Source organism: Hirundo rustica, chromosome 12, assembly GCF_015227805.2.
Source record: "Hirundo rustica isolate bHirRus1 chromosome 12, bHirRus1.pri.v3, whole genome shotgun sequence".
NCBI classification, from domain to species: Eukaryota; Metazoa; Chordata; class Aves; order Passeriformes; family Hirundinidae; genus Hirundo; species Hirundo rustica.
The window spans coordinates 3765323-3787347 of NC_053461.1; the positions used below are offsets into that span (position 1 = coordinate 3765323).

General features: G+C 59.1%; 2 protein-coding genes across 2 annotated transcripts; one reads left to right on the forward strand and one right to left on the reverse strand.

Moving 5' to 3' along the window:
• Positions 1–873: 873 nt before the first annotated feature.
• On the forward strand, positions 874–15895 carry GNAI2 (G protein subunit alpha i2). The gene is made up of 9 exons (XM_040076222.2): positions 874–1013; positions 9411–9453; positions 9634–9775; positions 9975–10135; positions 12593–12721; positions 13823–13952; positions 14181–14334; positions 14676–14882; positions 15014–15895. Exons 1-8 carry the CDS (start codon positions 896–898, stop codon positions 14864–14866), a joined length of 1068 nt encoding a protein of 355 aa, XP_039932156.1. The 5' UTR covers positions 874–895; the 3' UTR covers positions 14867–14882; positions 15014–15895.
• Positions 15896–16943: 1048 nt separating this feature from the next.
• GNAT1 (G protein subunit alpha transducin 1) lies at positions 16944–20694 on the reverse strand. Its single transcript, XM_040076043.1, has 8 exons — positions 20475–20694; positions 18734–18776; positions 18396–18537; positions 18138–18295; positions 17926–18054; positions 17713–17842; positions 17473–17626; positions 16944–17237 (listed from the first exon to the last, which is right to left on the reverse strand). The coding sequence occupies exons 1-8, from the start codon at positions 20578–20580 to the stop codon at positions 17047–17049; spliced, it is 1053 nt and encodes a 350-aa protein (XP_039931977.1). The 5' UTR covers positions 20581–20694; the 3' UTR covers positions 16944–17046.
• Between the last annotated feature and the right edge of the window lie 1331 nt (positions 20695–22025).

Genomic DNA, 22025 nt, shown 5'->3' on the forward strand with positions numbered 1-22025 from the left:
TCCTGAGTTAAAAGCATCCTTGGCTGCCATCATCCTGCTCAGCTGGTGCCAGTAGGGGTGTGTGGAGGGGCTGCAGGGCCTGGGCAGGCATGAGGCACTGCTGTGGGGCTAGCATGGAGTGGGGGTGGCTACCTGGGCACGGACCAGCCCCGTGGGTCAGTGGGCATGCCTGGCCCCCCTCTTCAGGAAGTGTGGGGGGGTCCAGTTCCTAAGGGAGTAGCCCTGGGAGCTGGGTGATGGGGCAAGTGCCTGAGGGACCCCCTGTCCTCCAGAGACCTGGAGATGCTCCGTCCTGCCCGGCCCCATCCTGGCCCACCCCTTGTCACAGGCACCCCCAGCCCCGGCACCTGCCAAGGAGCTCCCTCCGGCGGCAGGGGACACGGGACACTGAGGAGAGAGAGGTGCCCAAGCACTGAGCCACCACCCTGTGACACCGTGTCTCCACAGAAGGTGGCCCTGAGAGGCAGCATCACCCAAACCACTGTTCCCCGGGCTCACCCACTGCTCTGCACCCAAAGGACCCCAAAATGCAACACCCGGGCTCCATCTCCCTCCCCATGTGCGTCCCGGGGCACACCGCAGCCGGTGCCCTCCTGTCCCGGGATACACCGTGTCCCACCCACCTTTCTATCCCGGGACACACGGTGTCCCTCACACCCCGGGCGTTCCCGCGCCGTTACCCGCCGCTGTCGCCTGAGGGCCCGCGCGTGCAGCCGGAGGCCCCGCCCATGGCCCCGCCCCTCAGCGCCCCTCCCCATTGGCCCCGCCCCGCCCGCCCCGCCCTGCGCGCCCCCGGGGCGGGGCTAACGGGGCGGGGCCTGTCGGGACGGGCCGGGCCGGGCCGGCAGAGCCGCGGGCGCGCGCAGCAGCCGCCGCCGCCGCCGCCGCCGCCGCCATGGGCTGCACTGTGAGCGCCGAGGACAAGGCGGCCGCCGAGCGCTCTCGCATGATCGACAAGAACCTGCGGGAGGACGGCGAGAAGGCGGCGCGGGAGGTGAAACTGCTGCTGCTGGGTAAGACCCCCCCCCCCCCGGGCCCCACCCCCGGGCCCCCCATCTTGGCTTCTTCGCTCGGCTCGGCGCGGCGCTGCCGGAACCGGGCGGCCTCGCCGCCTCCGCCCCTCCCGCTGCCCCAGGGCGATCCTGGGTACCAGCGCTGGGAGTGCCCCGCCCCGCCCCGGGGATCCCCCGTGAGAGGGATGCTGGCCCCAGCCCAGGCTTTGGGTTGTCCCCGCGGTGAGCTGTCGGCTCCATCTCGGGCCCCGGGGATGTCCCCGGGAACGGGGGCCCTGCCCCGCCCCAGGCTTCCGGCGTCCCCCCCACGAATGGGCCAGCGGCCTCTGGGATTTCCCCCCAGGCGTCGGGTGTTGACCCTATCCCGGGTCCCAGGCATCCCTCTCAGGAGATGTTGATCCAATCCGAGATCCTAGGGATTCCCTCCAGGAGGGGGTTATTGATCTCATCCCAGCTCCCACGGATTCCTCCCCCCACCCCCACAGGAATGGGATGTTGACCCCATCCCAGCTCCCAGTGTCTGTCCCACCAGGACTGGAATATTGAGCCCATCTGAGCTCTCAAGGATTACCCCCAGGAATGGGGTGTTGACCCCATCCCACCTCCCAGGGTTTCCCCACAGGAGTGGAGCCCTGTACCCACAGCAGATCCCCTGGGGATCCCCTCCTCAGTGGGGTTCTTTCCCTACCCCTTTGTGAGCAGAATGCTAGCCCCATTCCAGGCTTTGGGGATTCCCCTGGCAGAGGCTGGCTGATCCTACAGCAAGCCTTGGATGCCCCTCCGGGGCGGGTGTCATCCCTGGAGGGATGTGGGGTTCCCTCCAGAAGTAGCTGGCACCCCACTATGGTGCTTTCCCCCCAGCCAGTCAGCATCCAGTCTGGACACATCCCTTTGGGACAAAGGCAGGGGCATCCCCACTCTCCTGTTGGATGGCCCCCTCAGCAAAGATCCTGCAAGCTCGGGCACTCTGTCCCACCTGCCCAGGATCCCTGGGCTCCTCTTACCCTGGCCTCTGGCTGTGGTGGAGGTAACGGGTCTGACAGGCACCCACTGCCTCGTGCCTTCCCCTCTGAAACACTGGGACAGGCCCGAGCCTCTCCATCACCTCTCCATGGGGGTTTGGGGGGCTCGGGCTGCTGCCTGCCATGGGCAGGGCCCCCCACAGCCCACGGGCTCTCTGCCTCACGGACACTCGATTTTGGTACCGATAATGGGCCGCTTGCACTCTTCAAAGCACCCTGGTGATGCTCCCATGGGCGTTCACAGCCCTGCCCTGTGCCTGCGGGCAAGGCAGCACTTCGTTATTTTAATTTATTATTTCTCTTAACGACTCCCAGTTGGGCTTTTTATTCCCTTTACAAAATTCCCAGGGAGGGCCTCGCTCCAGGTGCGAGGTGGGAGCATGCAAGGCTCCCACGGCACCATGGAGCAGTGGGACAGAGGGATCCCTGACAGAAAATGTCTTTGGGCTCATCTGCTGTCTGCAGAGGAAGCTGCCAGCAAGCAGGAAGTCACGCTGAAATCCGGCAGGCTTTTATTTGCTCAACCCCTGCCTGCCTTGAGAAGTACGTAATTAACGCCTCAAAACGCTCTTCTATCAGAGTGCGTCTTTTTTTCATTTTATTTTGTTTTGAATTTTTGTTTTCTTTGGCATGACCAGTGCTGGCTGCAAAACCCATCCTGGAGATATTGGGAGGGGGTCTGTGCCATCTGGGGGGCTTGATGGTTGGGCACACTCGCTACCTCACTGTTTTTCTGTGGAGGGGAGAGTGAGGGGAGTGAAACCCTGCGGGATTTGTTGGATGATGGAGAAGCACGTGGTAGCTCCTTGCCATGAGCTGCTCCTGTGCTGGCCTTCCTGCCAGCTCTGCTCTCAGCCTGGTGGGAAGTAATGGGGATGTAACTGGCCGAGGGAGTTTGGCACCTCCAGCTTCGGGAGGCTCCTGGGACTGTCCAGGATCATCCAGGCACTATCACCATGATGCTGTCAGCTCTGGGTGCTCAGGTAGGGAGGGCCCATCCTGTTGGTGCTGAGCATCACCGAGGAGCAGCTGGGGGCTCGCTGGGTGACGAGGATTATGGTGTAGGCTGCCTGGCTGACATCCCTTTCCTGCCTCTGGCTCCGTACTGAAGTGGAGGCAGGAGGAAAAGGACGTCCACACTCCCTTCTGCTGGGGCCAGTGTTTACAAGCAGCATTTCTGATCTCAGCTGCTTTCTAAAGCCAAAAATAGAGCAAAATGGCTCTTTTTGTACATTTAAAAATTTTTTTTTTCTTCTCCTTGCAGCTGTTCAGGTGTCAATAGCACCAGAGCCTTGGGTCAGCGCTGCCCATTTCCGAGCCGAGCCGTGGCCGGAAAATCCTCCCAAGCCGGCAGGGAGCGGCTGGGCAGGTGGGGCCAGCACTGTCCCCTGGGGCTGCTGCTTGTGACATGTCCCCTCTGTGAGGTGGGACCGCAGTGCTGGGGGGATGCTCCCACCTCCCTGCTGCTTACCCTTCATATGGCTTATTTTTTTTCCCCATGGTCTGGGGAGGCTTTGAGGAGACCCGAGGCCTCACATGCTTTTTGGTGAGCACCACAGCTCCTCATCACTCTCAGCAAGGCAGAGCTCCAGGGTCCTCCATGGGGGCTGCAGCCCTCCTGCCTCCTCCAGAAAAAGGGAGGGAAAAACTAAAGACAAAAACAGCTTCACCCTTTGTGCTGCATCAACCTACGGCCTGAGGAGGAGATGCCTCTTCCAAGTGTGGCATGATTTTTTGGTGGCAGCTCATGGTCAAGCTCTGGAGCTGGGGCACTGCAGCCAGGCAGGGCACAGTGTGAGTGGAAGGCACGGATCTCGGTACGTGGTGATGGCATCAGGAGTGTAGGAGCACTGAAGGCTTGGGGCTGCCTGCTGCAGGTGCCTTAGATCTGTGCTGTGCTCTGTGTGTGGCCGTGAGCCGCCTCTTGCCTTTCCTCTGCCATGGTGGGTGAGGAATGGACACACTGTCAGTGCAGTGGGGGCAGCCAGGACCCCCAGTGGCACACAGCTCTGCAGGTGTGGGCACAGCACTGCTCCTGCTGTGGCACTGGCAGGTGCCTGCAGGTTTTCCTCTGCTGTTTGCACTGGCAAGGTGAGTGTGTGCCGGATAGTTTGAAGCTCCAGTCTCTGGTGGGGAGAAGACCCAAATGAAGCAATATCCCCCAGGCAAAGCAATTCCCCCCAAAGAGAGAATGTCTCCCTCCCTGCCACTGGCAACCAGCAGTTTTGGTGCTGGGAGAGACCAGGAGCCATCACTGACACCTGAAAGCACCTGCAGCACCTGCCCCATACTTCCAACACCTCCTGGTGCCCCTGTCGGCTCCTTGCCATCGCTAGGACACGAGGCCCTGCAGTCACTGGATGTTTCTGCTGAGCAGCAGTGTTCTGGCCAGCACACCTATGGGAGCTGGGATGCTCCAGGGGGATGCAGGGTTGGCAACAGGCAAGTGATTGCTGTGCTCAAAGTCCCTTATTCCTTGTCTTTGGAGGGTTAGGAAAGTAAAGGATTTCTCAGTTGTGTTAGAGGTGGAGAAGGTGCTGGTGGGTTGATGATGTTAACCCCGAGGGGTTTGCTCTAGGTGCAGACCCTGGCACGAGGACACTGTCCTTGCTGGTGTGGTGGCACCAGGGTACGTCATGTACGAGCTGCCTGTACCAGATCCTGTCTGGGACAGACAGTGGCAGTGGCTGGGCAGGGCTCGGAAGCAGCTTCTTTTTTTTTTTTTTTTTTTTTTTTTTTTGGGGCTTGCATAAAAATAGAGGAAGGGAGGGACCAGCTGTGACTTTCAGAGGTTGCGTGGCCCCAGCACTGCCCTGGGTTCAGTGTGAGCCGCCTGCTTTTCTGTGCTTCATCCTGTCTTGGGGGTTGCTTCTGTCCCCACTCCTTCCTCAGTCCTGGCTGTTGGAGAGGTTGGGTTCTTCCTTCAGTGGGGACACTGGGAGCCCCAGTGCTGTTTTTTGTGATGGGCTAGGGGGTGTCACAGTGAGGGGGACCAGGGAAGAAGTCAGTGCTGTTAGGGATCTGACATCCAACCCCCTGGAGCTGGTGTGTGGGCTTGGGATAGGTTGGGATCAATGGGTCACTAGAGTGCCCCCATTGGTGATGTCCTAGGGACTGGCAGCTGCCCTCTGCTCCAAGTTGAGCACTTGGGCTTTGCCCAGGAGAAGCAGCAGGCTTATATGTATATGTTTAACATACATTTTTACAGATGTACATTAGAAATGTATTTTGTATTTTAACTTGTGTGTGTATATACATCTTTTTTGCATGGAGCAATATATACATTGATTTATATGTATCAAAAAGCACACACATATATCTATCTATATCTTCGCCTATATATATGTGTAGCTTTATGGAAGAAGGTGTCCCATGGTCTGACCCTGCCCAGGGCTGGGATCACGGTGTCCCCAAGTGCTGTTGCTGTATCCAGGGCTGGCCTGGCCTTTCCACAGCCGCTGTGTTTCCTGCTCCAGGCCGGAGCGTGCGTTTCCGGGCCGGAGACTGGTTGAATCACAGGAGCTGGGGGAGCTGAGTAATTCTCCATCCTGCTGGTGGAAAACCTAGCCCGGGGGATTTGGGTGCTGGCAGCATCCTGGCTGTGCCAGAGGGTGAGGCCCCATCCTGTCAGGGCAGGATGGACAGAATAATGGCACCCAGGCCTGGGGACACATGGTAGCAGTGGTGTGGGGGGAGAGCGACCACTCTGGTCATGGCAGCGGCAGAAAGAGTGCAGCAAAGTTTCAGGATTCCTGGAAAAAGCCCAGTACAAGGACAGTTTTGTCCAGCTTGTGAACACCGGTGGCCCTTGTTGGCAGTGGGGGTGCTCCCCCTGGGAAACCATCCCTTGCCCACCTCCTCCCTGTGTGCCCTGGGGCATGCTGCCAATTTATTTCTATTTTTTGGCTTTCTGGGGTTTTTTGGGTTTTTTTGCATCTCTATCAGCTGCCTTGGACACGGAGTCTGTACCCCCCAATTTTTTGAGGTCTTGCCTGAGGACGTGGCATTCCACCAGCCAACGATACACAGCTCCTTCTGGGAAGCAGCCAGCCCTGTGCTGGAATGGGATGGCCCTTGGGAAAAACGCCCTGTGTCACTGTGGGGTTTTAAAATTGTGATTATTTTTACAGCAATTTTCCATCTATTTTGGGTAGGAAGGAAAATGTCGAAGGGAATCTCTTTTTGATATTAGTTTTTGAGTCTTTAGGGTAACTCTGCTTTTTACACACCCCTTTGTCCATCCTATTTGATGGTGGGGACCCCACAGGTTCCGAGTGGGGTGTGCTCTGCAGCTGTCCCTCTGTCCTGCGGGGAAGGGGATTGGTGGGTTTGTCCAGAACTAAAACCCATCTGTAAATCCACATTTAAATAATAGCTGCTGTTTGCCAGGCTGGGAAAGCTTGCTGGGACAGCAGCAGGGGATGGGCTTCTTGGTGCTGAGGATGGGGATGGCTTTGGACCTGCTGGTGGATTGAATTCCAGCTTTTCCCCCGTAATGAGAATTTTCCAGCTATGCGTTGCTTCCATCTCTGCCTGAATATTTGAAAGGATGGTGCCGTGCGGAAAAAATGGAAAATCCCCTGTCGGTGATGCAGGGTGAGGTAGATCCCGAAACCTGTGGCCAGCTCCTAAAATACAGGGATTACATATGTGCTGCCCAGAACTATGTGCATATATTGCACTAAATATCTACTGCCCAGAAAGCATCATAAATCACGGGCTGCAAAATATATATGTTGGCTCAATAAAGTTTTTGCCGGTGGATTAGCAGGGAGTTCTGGAGCCAGGCAGCTGCTTGCTTATTTTAAATTTTTGAAGATTATTTTTAACAAAAAAAAAAAAAAAGGAGGAAATGAGCCCGAGAGAGAGAGAGCTCTCCTCCTGTTTTTGCCAGGCTCTGCCCTGGGAACAAGCACTGCCTGCAGGGAGGCAGGGCTGGAGGAAGCACAGCCATGGGGTCAGCCCATGGTAGTGGGGGGGTTTCCATCCCCACCACCCCACCCCCCATGCTGGCACAGGAGTCCAGAACTCCTCTGACACTGCCTCGTCCTGCCTGGGCTGGGCTGGAGGGTGGAAGCTGGCGGTTGGCATCCAGCCCAGGAATTGTTTTGGGGCTGAATGGGCGGCAGCTGGGGTTTTCCGGGGATTGGAAACCTTTCCCCTCTTCAGCACTCATCGAGGGGGCTGGGGAGGGTCCCTCTCCTGTGCAGGGGGGCTGTTAATTCAGATCCAAATTCCTGCTCACTGCAAGCGTACAGTCTCTTGTGCTGTGCATCATCTGCCTGATGGGAGGCAGAGGTGCTGACTTGGAACATGGCTGCCTTCCTCAGGGAGCAGGGAAGGAGCCGGGAGATGTGGAGGAAGTTTGCAAGGAAACAGCCATCCTCGGTGATGGTCGCCCTGTGACCGTCACCCTGCCGGGAGAAGGCGGGAGGCCTCGGTGGGGTTGTTCCCTCCTGGCAGGGAGAAAATGTCAGGCAGGGTCAGAGAGAGGAGGAGCTGGGGACGGCTGTCTGGCACCTCACCTCAGAGATGCTGATAAGCCAGGTTATTGCTTGCCACATGCCTCAGGTTCCCTGTCCAGGCACCCGCTGAGAAAGGATTGGGTGAATGCCGCTGCTGGCCACCGGACCCAGCGGTACAGCATGGTGTTAGAAACCAGAGGTATTTAATAGGGAAAATGAAGGGCTCGGCCGAGTCCTTCGCCGCTGCTCCCAGCTCCAGGCAGGAGCCGCCAGCACTGACCACAAGCGCTGGCCGGGCTGTGCCGGGTGCCGCGTCAGCATCCTGAGGGTGCTGGGGCAGGATGGCTCTGCAGTGCCGGGGAGCCCCGGCTGTGCTGAGCAGTGACCTCTGCTCGGTGAGCAGAGCCCCTCCTTCGGCACGCATGCCACAAGAACCGTGGAGCAGGGGGCTTGACTGGTAAATAAAGGGTCTCTGTAGGCTCAGAATGGCCCCAGCATCAGGGCACTCGGTGCCCCGAGCACTGCCCACAGTGGTGTCCCTGGGGGTGCGTGCCATCACCTGGGTGGTGTTCAGGCCAGGGATATGCGTAGAAGGAGTTCGTTCCCTGCCGCCATGTCTCAGCTGGCATGCTGGGCCCTGTTTTTCCCAGTTAATTTTAGCATAATCTGCTTTTTCTGTTTTCTGATTTTTTTTTAACCTCCTCTATAATCTCTGCCCCCTCTGCGGCCATGCTGGCCTAGGCCTGCCTGGGGCCCCCTGTAAGGGCAGCTCCATGGTCAAGGGCAGCATTGGGGGGACCTGCAAAAAGGGCTGTGAGAGGACACGGGGATGGATCTGGCTTGGGAGATCCTCTGGGATTTGCACCTGGAGGCAGGGACCACACCGGTCCCCAGCCAAAGAGGCCTCATCCTGCTGGGGGTCCTGGGGCAAGATGAGCCAGGCACTCACCCATCTCGTGACACTCCCTGCACAGAGCGGGGACAAGGGACATGCCCCTTTCTTTCAGCTTCCCCTTTCAGCTTCCCCTTTCTTGCAGCCAGGGTGACTTTGCTTCTTCCCTACTCCCAGCCTGTGGAGGGAGGGCTGGGCCGAGCTGCACCTCGCTTGTGTGGGGTGACGTCCCTAGGGGGACCAGGGTGGGGAAAGGAGAACCTGAGGCACCCTGGCTGTCTTGCTGAACTCATGGAACCCTGTGTTTGGATGCTGATGAACAAAACAACCCCAAAAGCCATCGGCTTTCCCTGCTGGCAGCCGCCTCCGCAGCAGGCTGGGGCACAGGACCCGGCAGGCTGGGAAGTGCGTGCTATTTAAGAACCAGCCCGGGGGCGGCTGAGCCCGCTGGGATCGCTCGAGCTGGCTGGTGGAGGTGGCAACTCGTTCCGAGCTCCCTGCCTGTACCTTGTGGCACAAGCATCCCTGCATCCTGGCTGCTGCCGCCTCCAGCTGTGGATATGCAGTGGGGCTGGTGCTCCATTGTTCCCCAGCCCAAAGGGGATGTGGGATGAGGCGTCTCACGTTCTACCTGGAGATGGGATGGCAGGTGATGGACAGAGCTCGGCCCCTTTGTCTCGGGGAGTCCCCAGGTTCAGCCAAAGCGAGGATTGCTGGTCAGCTGTGGCATGCTAGGACTGTGGGGAAAATGTTAGTGTGTTGATGCCATTTTCCTGGCCCAGAGCAGGTGTCATTTCTTCCTTTGGGAACTACTGTGAGGGCCCCCTAGGCGCTCCTTTTGTTCCCTCTTTCTTGGTCCTGACTTTTCCAGTGTACATCCAGTCATCTGCTCTGGCTATATGCTGCTTCTCCAATGGCTGAAGCACCTGCTGCATTCCCACTGGGCTGGGGTGATGTCCCAGGAGGTTTGAGGATCCTGGCTTTGGATAGGACCTCATCCCTTCTCATTTCTCCACAGGTGCTGGCGAGTCTGGGAAGAGCACCATCGTCAAACAGATGAAGTGAGTGGTCCCTGCACTGTCACTGTGGCTGACGCTGCTCAGGCCTTGGCCACAGGCTCCAAAACCAGTGGCTGACAGGGAAAGCTCCCCATCAGTGCTGCCACAGAGCACTGGTGGAGAGCAGCATCCTGGGGTACCCCGCAAAGGGCTGACCTTGCCTGTGTCTCTTCCCTGCCCCAGGATCATCCATGAGGATGGCTACTCAGAGGAGGAGTGCCGGCAGTACAAAGCTGTGGTCTACAGCAACACCATCCAGTCCATTATGGCTATCATCAAGGCGATGGGGAACCTGCAGATTGACTTTGGAGACTCCTCCAGAGCGGTGGGTGCCCTCCTGCTCCCACTGTGCCTGGCAGGGATGGGGGTTCTTGGCAACTAAAACAGATGTGCCCAAAACTGGATTAGGATTAAAGGGAACAGCCCAAGCCCTGCTGTTCCCTGGTGGGCTCCTATCAGGTGCTTTGGGGCAGAGTGAGCTTCCATAAATCCGTATCAATGCTCAAGCTGTTTTGTCCCTGCAGGATGATGCTCGGCAGCTGTTTGCACTCTCCTCCACTGCTGAGGAGCAGGGCATCATGCCAGAGGACCTGGCCAATGTCATCCGGAGACTGTGGGCTGACAACGGGGTCCAAGCTTGTTTCAACCGCTCCCGAGAGTACCAGCTGAACGACTCTGCTGCCTAGTGAGTACCCCAGCTGAGCCCTGTGAGCCACAGTGCTTTTATCAAGCAGGAGAAAATCCCCCCAGGGGTTGCTGCTCACCATCACCAGGCTTAGGAGCTGGTGCTGCCACTTCCCGCACGGTGCTGGGGCCGAGCCGGAGCGGAACTGGGAAGGCGGATGTTTCAAAAGCTGTTTCCTTCTCTGGCGGGGTGCTGTGTACCCTGGGAGGGGGGGGCACTGGGACATCCCCCCTCCTGCCACTGCTCTGTCCCCACTGCCCTTCCCCAGGACATGCTCTCCACTGGCTCCCCGCTCACGAGCACAGCCAGGGTCCTGCCCATCTTCACCACCCTTCATGGGCCGTCAAGGCAGGAAAAATTCCCAAGGAAAGCCCTGGGGACACTTAGGTCTGAAGAGGTTGAGTAGGATGCTCAAGAGGCTTTTCTTTTTCTTTGAACTGTTTTTATACAGAAAGACTTTGCATTACACTTGTGCATTACCCCGCAAATTGCTGTTTAGGTAGATAAATTGCTGCAGCTGGTTGGGTTTACCCTTGAAGAGATTAATAAATAAAGTTAATCTGCCTAATGTACCATTGCTGGAGGGAGCAACGCAGCTGAGTCTGTGTTCAGCTTACACAGTGCCCTCCTCCTGCCCTCTCCACCCAGACCCCTTATGGTAAGGCAGTGTGGGGGGAGCTCACGGTGTGCCAGGAACACCCCACCAAGCCTGGCCTCACCTGGGATCCTGCGTGCTGCGGCCTCACTGCCATCCCAGGGCAAGAGGTTTCCCCAGCTGTCCCCTCATGCATGGCGATGTCAGCTCCCTCTTTTGCGTTGAGGTCACCATGGGGAAGAGACTGCAGGAACGCTCCTGGCAAGCACCAAACCTGGAGAAGCTCCTGTCAGCTCTTTTCCCCCAGCACACGCAGCTTTCACTTCCTCCTGATGGGTACACACCCGCCTTCCCCAGCCCCTGTCTGCTCAGCCCCATCACTCCCCAGCCAGCACTGGCATTTCCCTGGCAGTGGGTGCCGGTTTGGGAGCACAGGATACCCAGCAGGTGCCGGGGAGCTCGCACACACGCTTGGAGCAAGTGTATCTGCACAGCGTCTGCCACCTGCCTGTCGCTGTCAGTGCCATTAATAGAGTGTTTTGCACACGGTGGGAGGTTGGACAACCATCAAGTAGGAGCACCTTCAAGCTGTTGCTCCAGCCTTTTTCCAGCCCTGTGGAGTTGCCCGCACAGTGGCCAATCCCTTTCCCATCTCACGGGGATGATGTGCCCACGGCGGTGCTGGAACAGGACAGCCTGGGAATGAGGAGCCCTGTGCCGTGCCCAGCACACAGCCCACCTGTGCCCCAGCCCTCTGCAGCACAAGCAGCCCCCATCCCGTTCCTCCTCTGCCTCTTGGGGTTCCAGGAGTTCGGGGTGCCAGGGTGGTGCTCCCTAGCACCCCGGGGCTTGATGCAATGTCCAAGAGCCTGTCGTGCTGCACAGGGCCTGCTGTGGCGTTTCCTGTTTTTTGTCAGCCAGAGGCCATGTGTGTTTCCGGCTGTTTTTGAGCTGCTTGCAGCAGTAACGTGCAGGTCCCCCACCCTCACCCCGCAGCAGGCTCCTGGGGCACCTCCAGCTCTGGCCTTGCCCTGACACGCTGCGGGGAGCTGGCGAGTGGCCGTGCTGCGGTCAGAGCCAAGGCTCCCTATGGCCTCGCGGGCTGTAATCTGGCTTTCACCAGATTACAGGGCCACAAATGCCTTAATTAAGACAAGCCTAATTTGCTTAAAGGAGCCCGTTTGTAGTAACCCAATTAAAGCAATGTGAGCTGGAGAAATCAAAACCCGCCTCGATCCCCCCGGCAGCCCTCATCAGTCCTGGTGGGTGTTGCACGCTGAGGACCCAGCCGCCGCCTCTGCCGGGACCCTGCGGGCAGCCGGGCGGGCGATGCTCCCGGGGGGGCTGGGGACGCCTGCAGCCCCCCACGGCGGCTCTGCTCCCTGTCTGTCCGGCCTCCCGCCTCCTGCTTCCTCCCAGGATGCCGTCCCTTTGTGTTGTTGACTATAAATGGCATGGCGCCACCGATTGTTTCCGCCGGCACTGCAGCTGGTTGCCATAGCACTGAATATTTTCCTCTTGCCATTTCCCCCCCTGTGCAAACGGCCAGGGAAATGGGGCGAGCCCCCCAGCCCCGGCTGCATCCTCTGCCTGGCTCCCAGTGCCAGCACGCTGCTCCCAGTCCCTCGGTCCTCTGTGTCCCATGTCACCCTGGCCACTGGTGTCCAGCCCTGCCTGTGTGTGGCAGGGACACGGAGTGACCCCAGGATGCACGTGGGGGTCTCTGCTCTGCGTCCCAGCTTGGCACTGCCATCCCCACCTTGGACACGGGACTCTGGGCCAGTGCGGGGATGTCCCACGGGATCTGGGTGCGTTGTGCCCCGTGGTCCAGCTCCCACAGCACCTTTCCTCTTTGTCACCAGCTACCTGAACGACCTGGAGAGGATAGCCCGTGCTGACTACATCCCCACCCAGCAGGATGTGCTGCGCACCAGGGTGAAGACCACGGGCATCGTAGAGACTCACTTCACCTTTAAGGACCTGCACTTCAAGTACGTCTGACCTCTCGCCCCTTTGCCTTTTTGAAAGCAAAATAACCCCTTCCTCCCCATGCTGGGATGGACCGTGCGTGCACACTGCATGCACTCAGTTCCCCCCCTCCTGGTTTGCTCATGGCGGGAACTGCTGCCGCGAGAGCGGAAACCACTGAAATTGCTGGAACGGCCTCAGAAACACTTCACAGAGCTCAGCCTGGGGGCGGATCCAGGCTCTGGCGAGGAGGGGAGGGGGAAGGCATCCCTCCTCCCGCTGTTGTGACGCCGCTTCCGCCGCAGGGAGGGTGCTGGGCAGGGGCTGGGCTCTCTGGATCCGTCAGTGGCAGCGCTGCTTGCTCTCGGTAGTTGCTTTCTACTGAAAACCCACGGGAAATAATCAGGGCTCCAGTTTTGGAAGCAAAAATCTGCCATTGTGCACATCCCCAGGGGATTTAGTCCCATGGCAACAGACCTGATGTTAGAAAGATCTGCTGGGGTCCTCTCTGAATGCAGGGGGCTTGCAGAGGCCCCGATTCCTCCCTGGTGGAATGGAGACGCTTGGTTGTGCATTGCCAGGGCAGCGCTTTGGAGGTGGCAGTGGGGGTGGTCTGGGGGCAGTGCAGTGTGTCCCGATGGGGAAGCCTTCCCTCCAGCCAAGCATGGCAGTGGTAGTGGAATGGAGGCAGGGCATCCTCTGCTGCCCATGGCAGGAGAGACACATGGGGCATGAGGATCATCCCTGAGCCCTGCTGCTGCCACAATCCTGCTGAGCCCACAGTGACTTGGCTCCCCTTGGTTCAAGGTCTCAGGCAAAGCCCTGCTCTGGAGCAGGTGTCTGGGGAACATGACACTGATACCCCCTGGAAAAGGTGGCCTGATCCTGCCCCAGCTCACGTCAGGGATTTGCTTTCGCTGGGAAATGAGCCTGGACGCTATCCTGGCAGCAGGAGCCAGGGCAGATCCTCAGTTCTGGCAAAATATCTGGGGCAGAGGCACCGTGCTCTGCCCGCCCGGGTGCTGCTCTTGCTCTGGGCATCTGGGGACACTGAAACAGGGTATGGGGTGAGGGTTGTGGGGCTGGGAGCTGCCATCCATCCCTGCATCACCCCCCTGCTGCAGGATGTTTGATGTGGGTGGCCAGCGCTCAGAACGGAAGAAGTGGATCCACTGCTTCGAGGGAGTGACAGCCATCATTTTCTGCGTGGCCCTGAGTGCCTATGACCTGGTGCTGGCTGAAGATGAGGAGATGGTGAGTCATGGGGATGGAACCAGTGCCATGAGCTGTCCCCTCTGTGGGGGGCTGGGACAGCAGCCCCTCCTCTGGTGGCCACCGGTGCCCTGGCCAGTGTGGCCCGAGCCTTGCGGGGCCATTGGCTGCCCAGGCAGGCAGGAGCATGGGGGTGGCACTTTGGGAAGCAGTGGTGTGGGTGCTGCCTGGGGATTCCTGCCTGGCTCATGCCGCCATCTTCCCTGCCAGAACCGGATGCATGAAAGCATGAAGCTGTTTGACAGCATCTGCAATAACAAGTGGTTCACAGACACGTCCATCATCCTCTTCCTCAACAAGAAGGACCTCTTTGAGGAGAAGATTGTGCACAGCTCCCTCACCATCTGCTTCCCCGAGTACACAGGTACCACTGGGACCCTTCTGGCAGGGGCAGTGGGCGGTGCCTTGTCACAGGCAGGGTAGCAGGAGGTGCTAGGGACAGAGATGCTGGCTCCCCTGTGACCGAGGAGCAGTGGGTTGGGGCAGCAAGTGGACTGTGGTGTTTGGGGTGCCCCAGGGCATGGGAGAAGATGTGGGGGGATGCAACACAAGGGGTGGCTGCCCTGAGGGGAGTTATCTGAGGCTCATTCTGCCTCTGGAGCCTCAATTCGGTAACAGGACAGTGGCTGTAGGGAGGGTCTTGCCAAGCCCAAACATTTTGGCTGCTCTGGGCATCTGTGGGGCAACCCGGTGTCTCTTCTTCAGGGGCCAACAAGTACGATGAGGCTGCCAGCTACATCCAGAGCAAGTTTGAGGACCTGAACAAGCGGAAGGACACCAAGGAGATCTACACCCACTTCACCTGTGCCACGGACACCAAGAACGTGCAGTTCGTCTTCGACGCCGTCACCGACGTCATCATCAAAAACAACCTGAAGGACTGTGGTCTCTTCTGAGGGCAGCGCTGCCCAGGTGGGTGCTGGTCTCAGTGGTGGTTCCTCAAATGAGGTGGTCGTGGACCATCTTCCAGGAATGGGCAGGGCACAGCTGCAGGCTGCCCTGTCCCCACATCCTCCCCTGCTCATGACCTCTCTCTCTCCTAGGAGCTGCAAAGGAAGGACCATGCCATCTCCCACTCCTGCTTCTCTTTGGATTCATTCCTCCGCCCACCACATAAAGAGACTTTTTGAGCGCCAGCACGGTAGCAGGGCCCATGTACCCCTGCCTCACGTGTTTGCCCCCCACCATTGTCCTCCTCCTCGCCAGCATTGCCCTTCCAGGGAAGACAAGGTTTTAATCTTGGTTTGTACCCCCTTGAACCGTTCCAGCCCCCATTTCATTCACTCCGAGCTCTGGGGCTCTCACTGTTTACATTGCAAGTGTTGCTGGCACGGGGGGCACAGGATCCCTTCGGGAATGCCCACCCAGCCACAAACACGACCGATGACATTCCTTTTAGTAAACCAGAAAAGAAAGAAGAAAGAAAAAAAGGAAAAAAAAAAAAAAAAAAAAAAAAAAAAAAAAAAAGAAAAACAGAAAAAAAAACCCAACAAAACCAAACCCGAAATCATGCAAAAAAAACCACACCACACCGGTTGGGCACAGGTTACTTTTTAAAGAAACCTTTTTACCAAACTATTTAAAAGCATCAAGTGCTACATGGTGGTGGCATCCTCCATGGCCAGCCCACCCCCCAACCGTGTGCCTTTGGGGGGAGGGTCTGCACCCCACCCTGCCTGGCTGCCCCCATCCCGACGGGCAGGAAGGTGGGCAGGGGGTGCTGCCCACTGCCTCTATCCCCCCCTCTTTCTAAGCCTAGTTTTTAGGGCTAGCTGTTGCGTAGGGCGAGGAGAGCCCGCTGTACAGAGCGGCCCCCGCTGTCCCCCCTAGCCCAGGGGGACCCTTCAGCCGGTGCCTGCGGCCTCGCTTTTCCCACAGGATGTTTTACCGAATTGTTCACATGGTTTGAAATAATAAAATGTAGAAAGGAAAAAAAAAAAAAAAAAGAATGTTATATATACGGAAACGGCCTGTGTGACATGGGAGTGGGCAGGGGTGATTCCCCTCCGTGGGAGGCCTGGGGTGGTCCCTGGGGGTGGGAGAGGGACACGGGGTGGGTTGGCATCCTCCTGGGGTGAAGAGAAGCCCCTGGTCATGGGAGGTGAGGGCAGTGGTGGGACCCTTTGGGGTGTAGCTGGGATGCTGCTGCAGGGCTAAACCCTACCCTGAGGGGCTGTGGGGTGGCGAGGGAACAAAGATGTGATTACCCCCAGGCTCTGCAGTGGTGGCATAGTGGCACCAAGGGAGCCCCAGTGACACACAGTCCTTGGGGACACCCAGTGCCCAGGAATGATTTGCAGCCCAGAGGGAGATATAACACCCCTTGCACCCAGCAGCCCACAGGAACCCCCAGTCCCAGGGATCATCCGTGGACACCCCACACCCAAAGGACCCCCAGCTCCAAGGGGTTCCGGGAGACTCCCAGCACCCACAGCTCCAGCGGGCACTCATGGATATCCAGCAGCACCCGAGGGACCGCCCCAGCCCCCAGAACTTCAGAGGGCACCTAGGACCCCCCAGCACCCAAGGGAACCCCTAACACCCCTCTGCTCCAAGGGGTACCTGGGACTCCCAGCACCAAGGGCCACCCAAAACCCCACAGTCTCCCCAGTGCCAAGGGTCATCTGGGAACCCTCGGCACCTCTCAGCTCTAAAGGGAACCCAGGGACTCCAGGATCCCTCAAATACTTAGGGACACCCAGGACACCCAAACACCCCTGCTCCAAGGGGTACTCATGGCCCTCAGCACCCAAGGGATCCCCGTACCCCACAGCTCCAAGGGTTACCCAGGAACATGCAAGCACCTGAGTTTCCAGCACCCAGTAGCATCCATGGTCTTCCAGGCACCCCTAGGACCTGGGGCCCCACAGTGCTGACTGGTGGGAGAGTTGGTGGGGAGGGGGAGTGAGATTGTGCCCCCACCTTCCCCTCCCCTCCCCTCCCGTCATCACCAGGGGTGGCTTTGGAGCTGAGCAGGTCAAATCCCAGGGGTTTGGGGCAAGCGGAGATGGTTGTGGAGGTGGGATGGGGTCAGCAGCGGGGCTGGACCCCAGGGGAGGGGGTGATCGGCTGGGGCTCAGAACAGCCCGCAGTCCTTGAGGTTCTCCTTGATGATGATGTCAGTCACGGCGTCAAAGACGAACTTGACATTCTCGGTATCGGTGGCGCAGGTCATGTGGGAGTAGATCTCCTTCACATCCCGTCGCATGTTCAGCTCCAGGAACTGCAGCTTGATGTAGTTGCCCGCATCGTCATAGGTGTTGGGACCTGGTGGTGCGGCAGTGAGCAGGATCCCTTCCTGGGCTGGTGTCCCCCACCAGAATGCCAGCCCAGGATTACCCAGGGCTCCCTCGGGTGGGAAAACTTGCACGCTCCCTCAACAAGGCTCCTGTGGCACCACTTGCGTGGGGTGCTGAGGACACCTGGTGGGAGATTCCTGCGGGGGTGGAGGCATCCAACCCTCCACCCGCACCCCACCACCACCAGCCGCTGCCACACTCACCATCATAGTCAGGGAAGCAGATGCTGAGATGGGCCTTCTTGATCTTCTCCAGAAAGACATCCTTCTTGTTGAGGAAGAGGACGATGGAGGTGGTGGCAAAGTAGCGGTGGTTGCAGATGCTGTTGAAGAGGTGCAGGCTCTCATGCATGCGGTTCTGTGGAGGGACACATCCCCGTGGTGACGCCCAAGTCTCGACAGAGACAAAAGCAGACAGGGTGTGAGGTGGTGAGCGTTCCTCACCACTTCATCGTCCTCCACCAGGACCATGTCGTAGGCACTGAGAGCCGCGATGAAGATGATGCAGGTCACACCCTCAAAGCAGTGGATCCACTTCTTCCTCTCCGAGCGCTGTCCGCCCACGTCAAACATCCTGGGCAGGACAAGGGAGGGTCAGCACGCCCCACTCCCTGCCCAGCCCCTGGCACCAGCCTTCACTGGAGGCCTGGCCCCCACCTGAAGTTAAGATCTTTGAAGGAGAACTGGGTCTCGATGATGCCAGTTGTCTTGACGCGGGAACGCAGCACGTCCTGCTCTGTGGGGACGTAGCCGGGGGTCACCAGGCGCTCCAGGTCTGACAGGTAGCTGGCCGGGCACGTGGTGGGCATGAGACACGGGTTGGAAACCCCCTCAGGCGTCCCCCACCCACACTCCCCGACCCCACGTACTAGCCCGCAGAGTCATTGAGCTGGTACTCGGAGGCGCGGTCAAAGCAGGCTTGGATCCCCGAGTCCTTCCAGAGCCGTCCAATGATTTCCGACAACTCCTTAGGCATGGTCCCCTCCTCAATGGTGTCCGAGAGGTGCAGCAGCTTACGGGCATCATCCTGTGAGGGAGAGGGGTTCAGTGGGGTCTGGGACCTGGGGGGACCAGCCCTGCCCAACATGGAATGCAGGAACCCCTGCCCGACATGGAATGCTCCTCACCTGTCGAGCCGTGTCCCCGTACTGGATGTTGAGGGTGGTCATGGCCCGCACAATGGCCAGCATGGACTGGAGAGTGTTGCTGTAAATGATGGCAATGAACTCCAGGCATTCCTCCAGCGAATAACCGTCTTGGTGGATGATCCTGGCCGGGGAAGATCACGGGCGTGGGGCTGAGCGGGGTGCCGTGGAGCTGAGCCACATGATGGATGCACCCCATGGCAGTGGCATGGGGCAGAGTCAGGCACAGTGGGATGGGACACCCCATGGCTACAGTGTGGGACAGACACTTTGCATGGTGGGGACAATCAAATGACGCCCCCCCCCCCCTTGGCACTTACTTCATCTGCTTGACGATGGTGCTCTTCCCCGACTCCCCTGCCCCTAAGGGGACAAAACGTGGGTCATGGTGGTGCCCACGCCATGGGCACTCCCAGCTGAGCCCCGTGCTGGCTCACTGAGAACCTTGGCCACCGGTGCCTGGCATGGCTGAGGGCACTGTTGGCTACGCCGGGCCCATGGCTCAGGGTGTGTAGGGGGATTAACAGCCTGGTGCCGGTGGCATTAAGGCCAGGCTGATCCGCTGTGTCTAATGGGATCTGAAGCGGCTCAGCCAGGGACACTCTCAGTAACCCAAGGGAGGGGTTGGGGACACGGTGGCATTGCAACCCTGCCACCCACAGCCCAATGCCTCGAACTTGTGGCTGGGTGGGGGGATGTGTCCTGGGCCAGGCTGTGAGGACAATGATGCCACCCATGGCCCCACCACATACACAACACCCCAATCCTCAGGCATCACTGGGGGCTGGGAAGGACTGGGAGGGACTCACAGCACAAGGGGGCTTCAGGGACGGTCATGGGATGGGGGTATGGGCTGCATGGGAGTCCCTAGGAGGATGAGGCGGGGGTGCTGACTGGCTGGGGGAGTGATAGGTAGTGTTAGTGAGGGCTCTTCAGATGGGTTGGTTGGGGCTGGGGCACCTGGGAGTGGGAGGATGTTAGGTGGGCTGGTGGGGTTCAGGAATGTTTGGAAGCCAGGGGATCTTAGCTTGGATCTTAGGACCTTAGGATCTCAGGGTCTCATCTTCTTGTTGAGATGGTCTCTTGTGTTTGGGGTGCCTGGTAGGGGGTGTTGAGCAAGTTGGGATGAGCTGGTCTAGGGGATCCTGGGAATGGGAGGGGCTGTTGGGGTGGCTGGCTGGGTTTAGGGGTGCTGAGGGAGAGAGGAAAACATTGGGTGGGCTTTTGGGGTTGGCTGGTTGTCTTTAGGGGTGCTGTGGGGGTTCAGAGGACTGCTAGAGTGGACTGACTGGGTTCAGGGTTGCTTAGGAGCAGGGGCCTGGGGACTGCTGAACTGGTTGTGTTTAGAGTGGGGTTAGGGAAATTTGGGGTGTTTTACTGGGGAGGGGTTGGTTGGTTTTAGGGATGCCTGGGAATGGGAGACTGTTGGGGGCACTCCTGGGTTGTGCTGATTTGGTTTAAAGGTGCTGGAGGCATCAGGGAAACATTGGGTGGGCTCCTGAGATGGGGAGATTTGGTTTAGGGCTGCTGGGAATGGCGGTGATGTTGGAGTGGGTTGCTTGGATTTAAGGGTCCTGGGTGAGTCAGTAGAACGTTGAATCAATGGTGAGGGTGGGCTCCTTGGGCTTGGGGGTCTGTCTGGGGGCCAGGAGAATGTTGGATTGGCTGGTTGGGTTTGGGAGCAGCTGTGGAGTGTGCTGGTTGCGTTGAGGGGTGCTGGTTGAGTCGAGGGGTGCTGGTTGGATAAAGGAATGCTGGTTGGGTTGAGGAGTGTTGGTTGGGTTGAGAGGTGCTGGTTGGGTTGAAGGGTGCTGGTTGGATAAAGGAGTGTTGGTTGGGTTGAGGAGTGTTGGTTGGGTTGAGAGGTGCTGGTTGGGTTGAAGGGTGCTGGTTGGATTAAGGAGTGTTGGTTGGGTTGAGGAGTGTTGGTTGGGTCGAGGGGTGCTGGTTGGATTGAGGGGCACTGGTAGGTTTCAGGGGAGCGTTGGGTGGGCAGTTAGGGTGAGATGCACAAAGGATGGCTACATGTGTATGTCCCCCAGGGTATTGTCTCCCCCTTACCCAGCAGCAGCAGCTTGACGGTCCTGGCATCCTTCTCAGCGTCTTCCTTGAGCTTCTTCTCCAGCTCTCGGGAATGCTTCTCCTCAGCGCTGGCCCCGGCTCCCATCCTCAGCCCCGCAGCCCTGCGGTTCACCACCCGCTCCTTGGAGGTCAGCACCAAGATGGGCAACGAGCTCCAGCTTCCCGCCGCCTCCAGCGCTCGCTCCCGGTGCCCGCCGCCGCCGCCGCCGTCCACCCGGAGTGCGGCAAGGACGGTGCCGAGGCTCCGGGAGGCTGCCTGCCGGGGGGCTGCGCTCAGCACCCGGGCCTTAAGCTGTGCCCCCCCGATAAACCCCCTTCAATCTGCCGCGGGCTGAGCTCAGCAATCCCGTGGTTCCCGCTGTCAGCACTTCTGCCGGGGGGGGTGCCCTGCACACCCCCAGTTTTGCCTCCGCCGTGGGGCTTGGGCAGTACCCAGCCACCCTGGGGGAAGAGGGACCCCTACCCATGCCCGGCTCTGCTGTGGACCCCAGGGGTTTGGAATTTGGGGGTGGGATGGTGTGTCTGCTGGGATCTGCTTACAGTGGGAGAAAATGTCCCCATTGTCCCCATCTCACCTGGTCATAACCTCTGCTCCCAGTGCCCACTGCCCCACCCCAGTGAGCCATGCCAGTGTCCCCACGGGCACTCCCCACAGTGGTAGAATGTCAGCCTCAGTCACCACACCCTGTGTCCCCACGGACCCTTCTAGAACCTTCCGCTAATTGTCCCCATGCTCCCTGGCTGCACTTAGCGTGCCCAGCCACCCTCGGGTACACTCCCCGTCCCACCAGGCCAGCTCCGTGTCACCTCCACAGCGTCCTCAGGCTCTGCAGCAACACCTGCACAATGTCCTCAGGGATACCCGCATGCTCTCCACAGGGTTCCAAAGTGACTACAGGAGGAATCCCAGTGTTCCCAAGCAATTCCAGTTCCTGTGCGGGGACCATGTCCCCTCAGTCAAAAAAATCCCTGCCCAGCGTCCATGGGCACTGCAGTGCCACCTCTTTGTCGCCACCCCAAGAGCAGTGAGCCCCCCACAATGTCTCTGTCCCTCAGTTTGCCTTCCCAGTGTCCCCCTCCTACGCCCCCAGTGCCCCCCACTGCCACCGTGGCCACCGCAGCAAAACGGAGCATCCCAAGGAACACTGCAGTAACTCCTCAGCGTCCCCCACCTCCGGTGACTCCAGGCCTTGCCAGGAGTGCCCCAGCGATCCCAGTGACCCCAGTTCAGCCCAGTGCCCTGTGTCCCCCTTTTGTCCCCAGCGCTCCCCCTCCCGCACCGCGGCTCTCCTGCAGCGCTCCGCTCGGCCGCCAGAGGGCGGAAGCGCCCGGCGCAGCTCCCAGTACAGACCAGTGCTCCCAGTACAGGCCAGGGCTCCCAGTACAGACCAGTGCTCCCAGTACAGGCCAGGGCTCCCAGTACAGACCAGTGCTCCCAGTACAGACCAGTGCTCCTAGTACAGACCAGAGCTCCCAGTACAGACCAGTGCTCCCAGTACAGACCAGTGCTCCTAGTACAGGCCAGGGCTC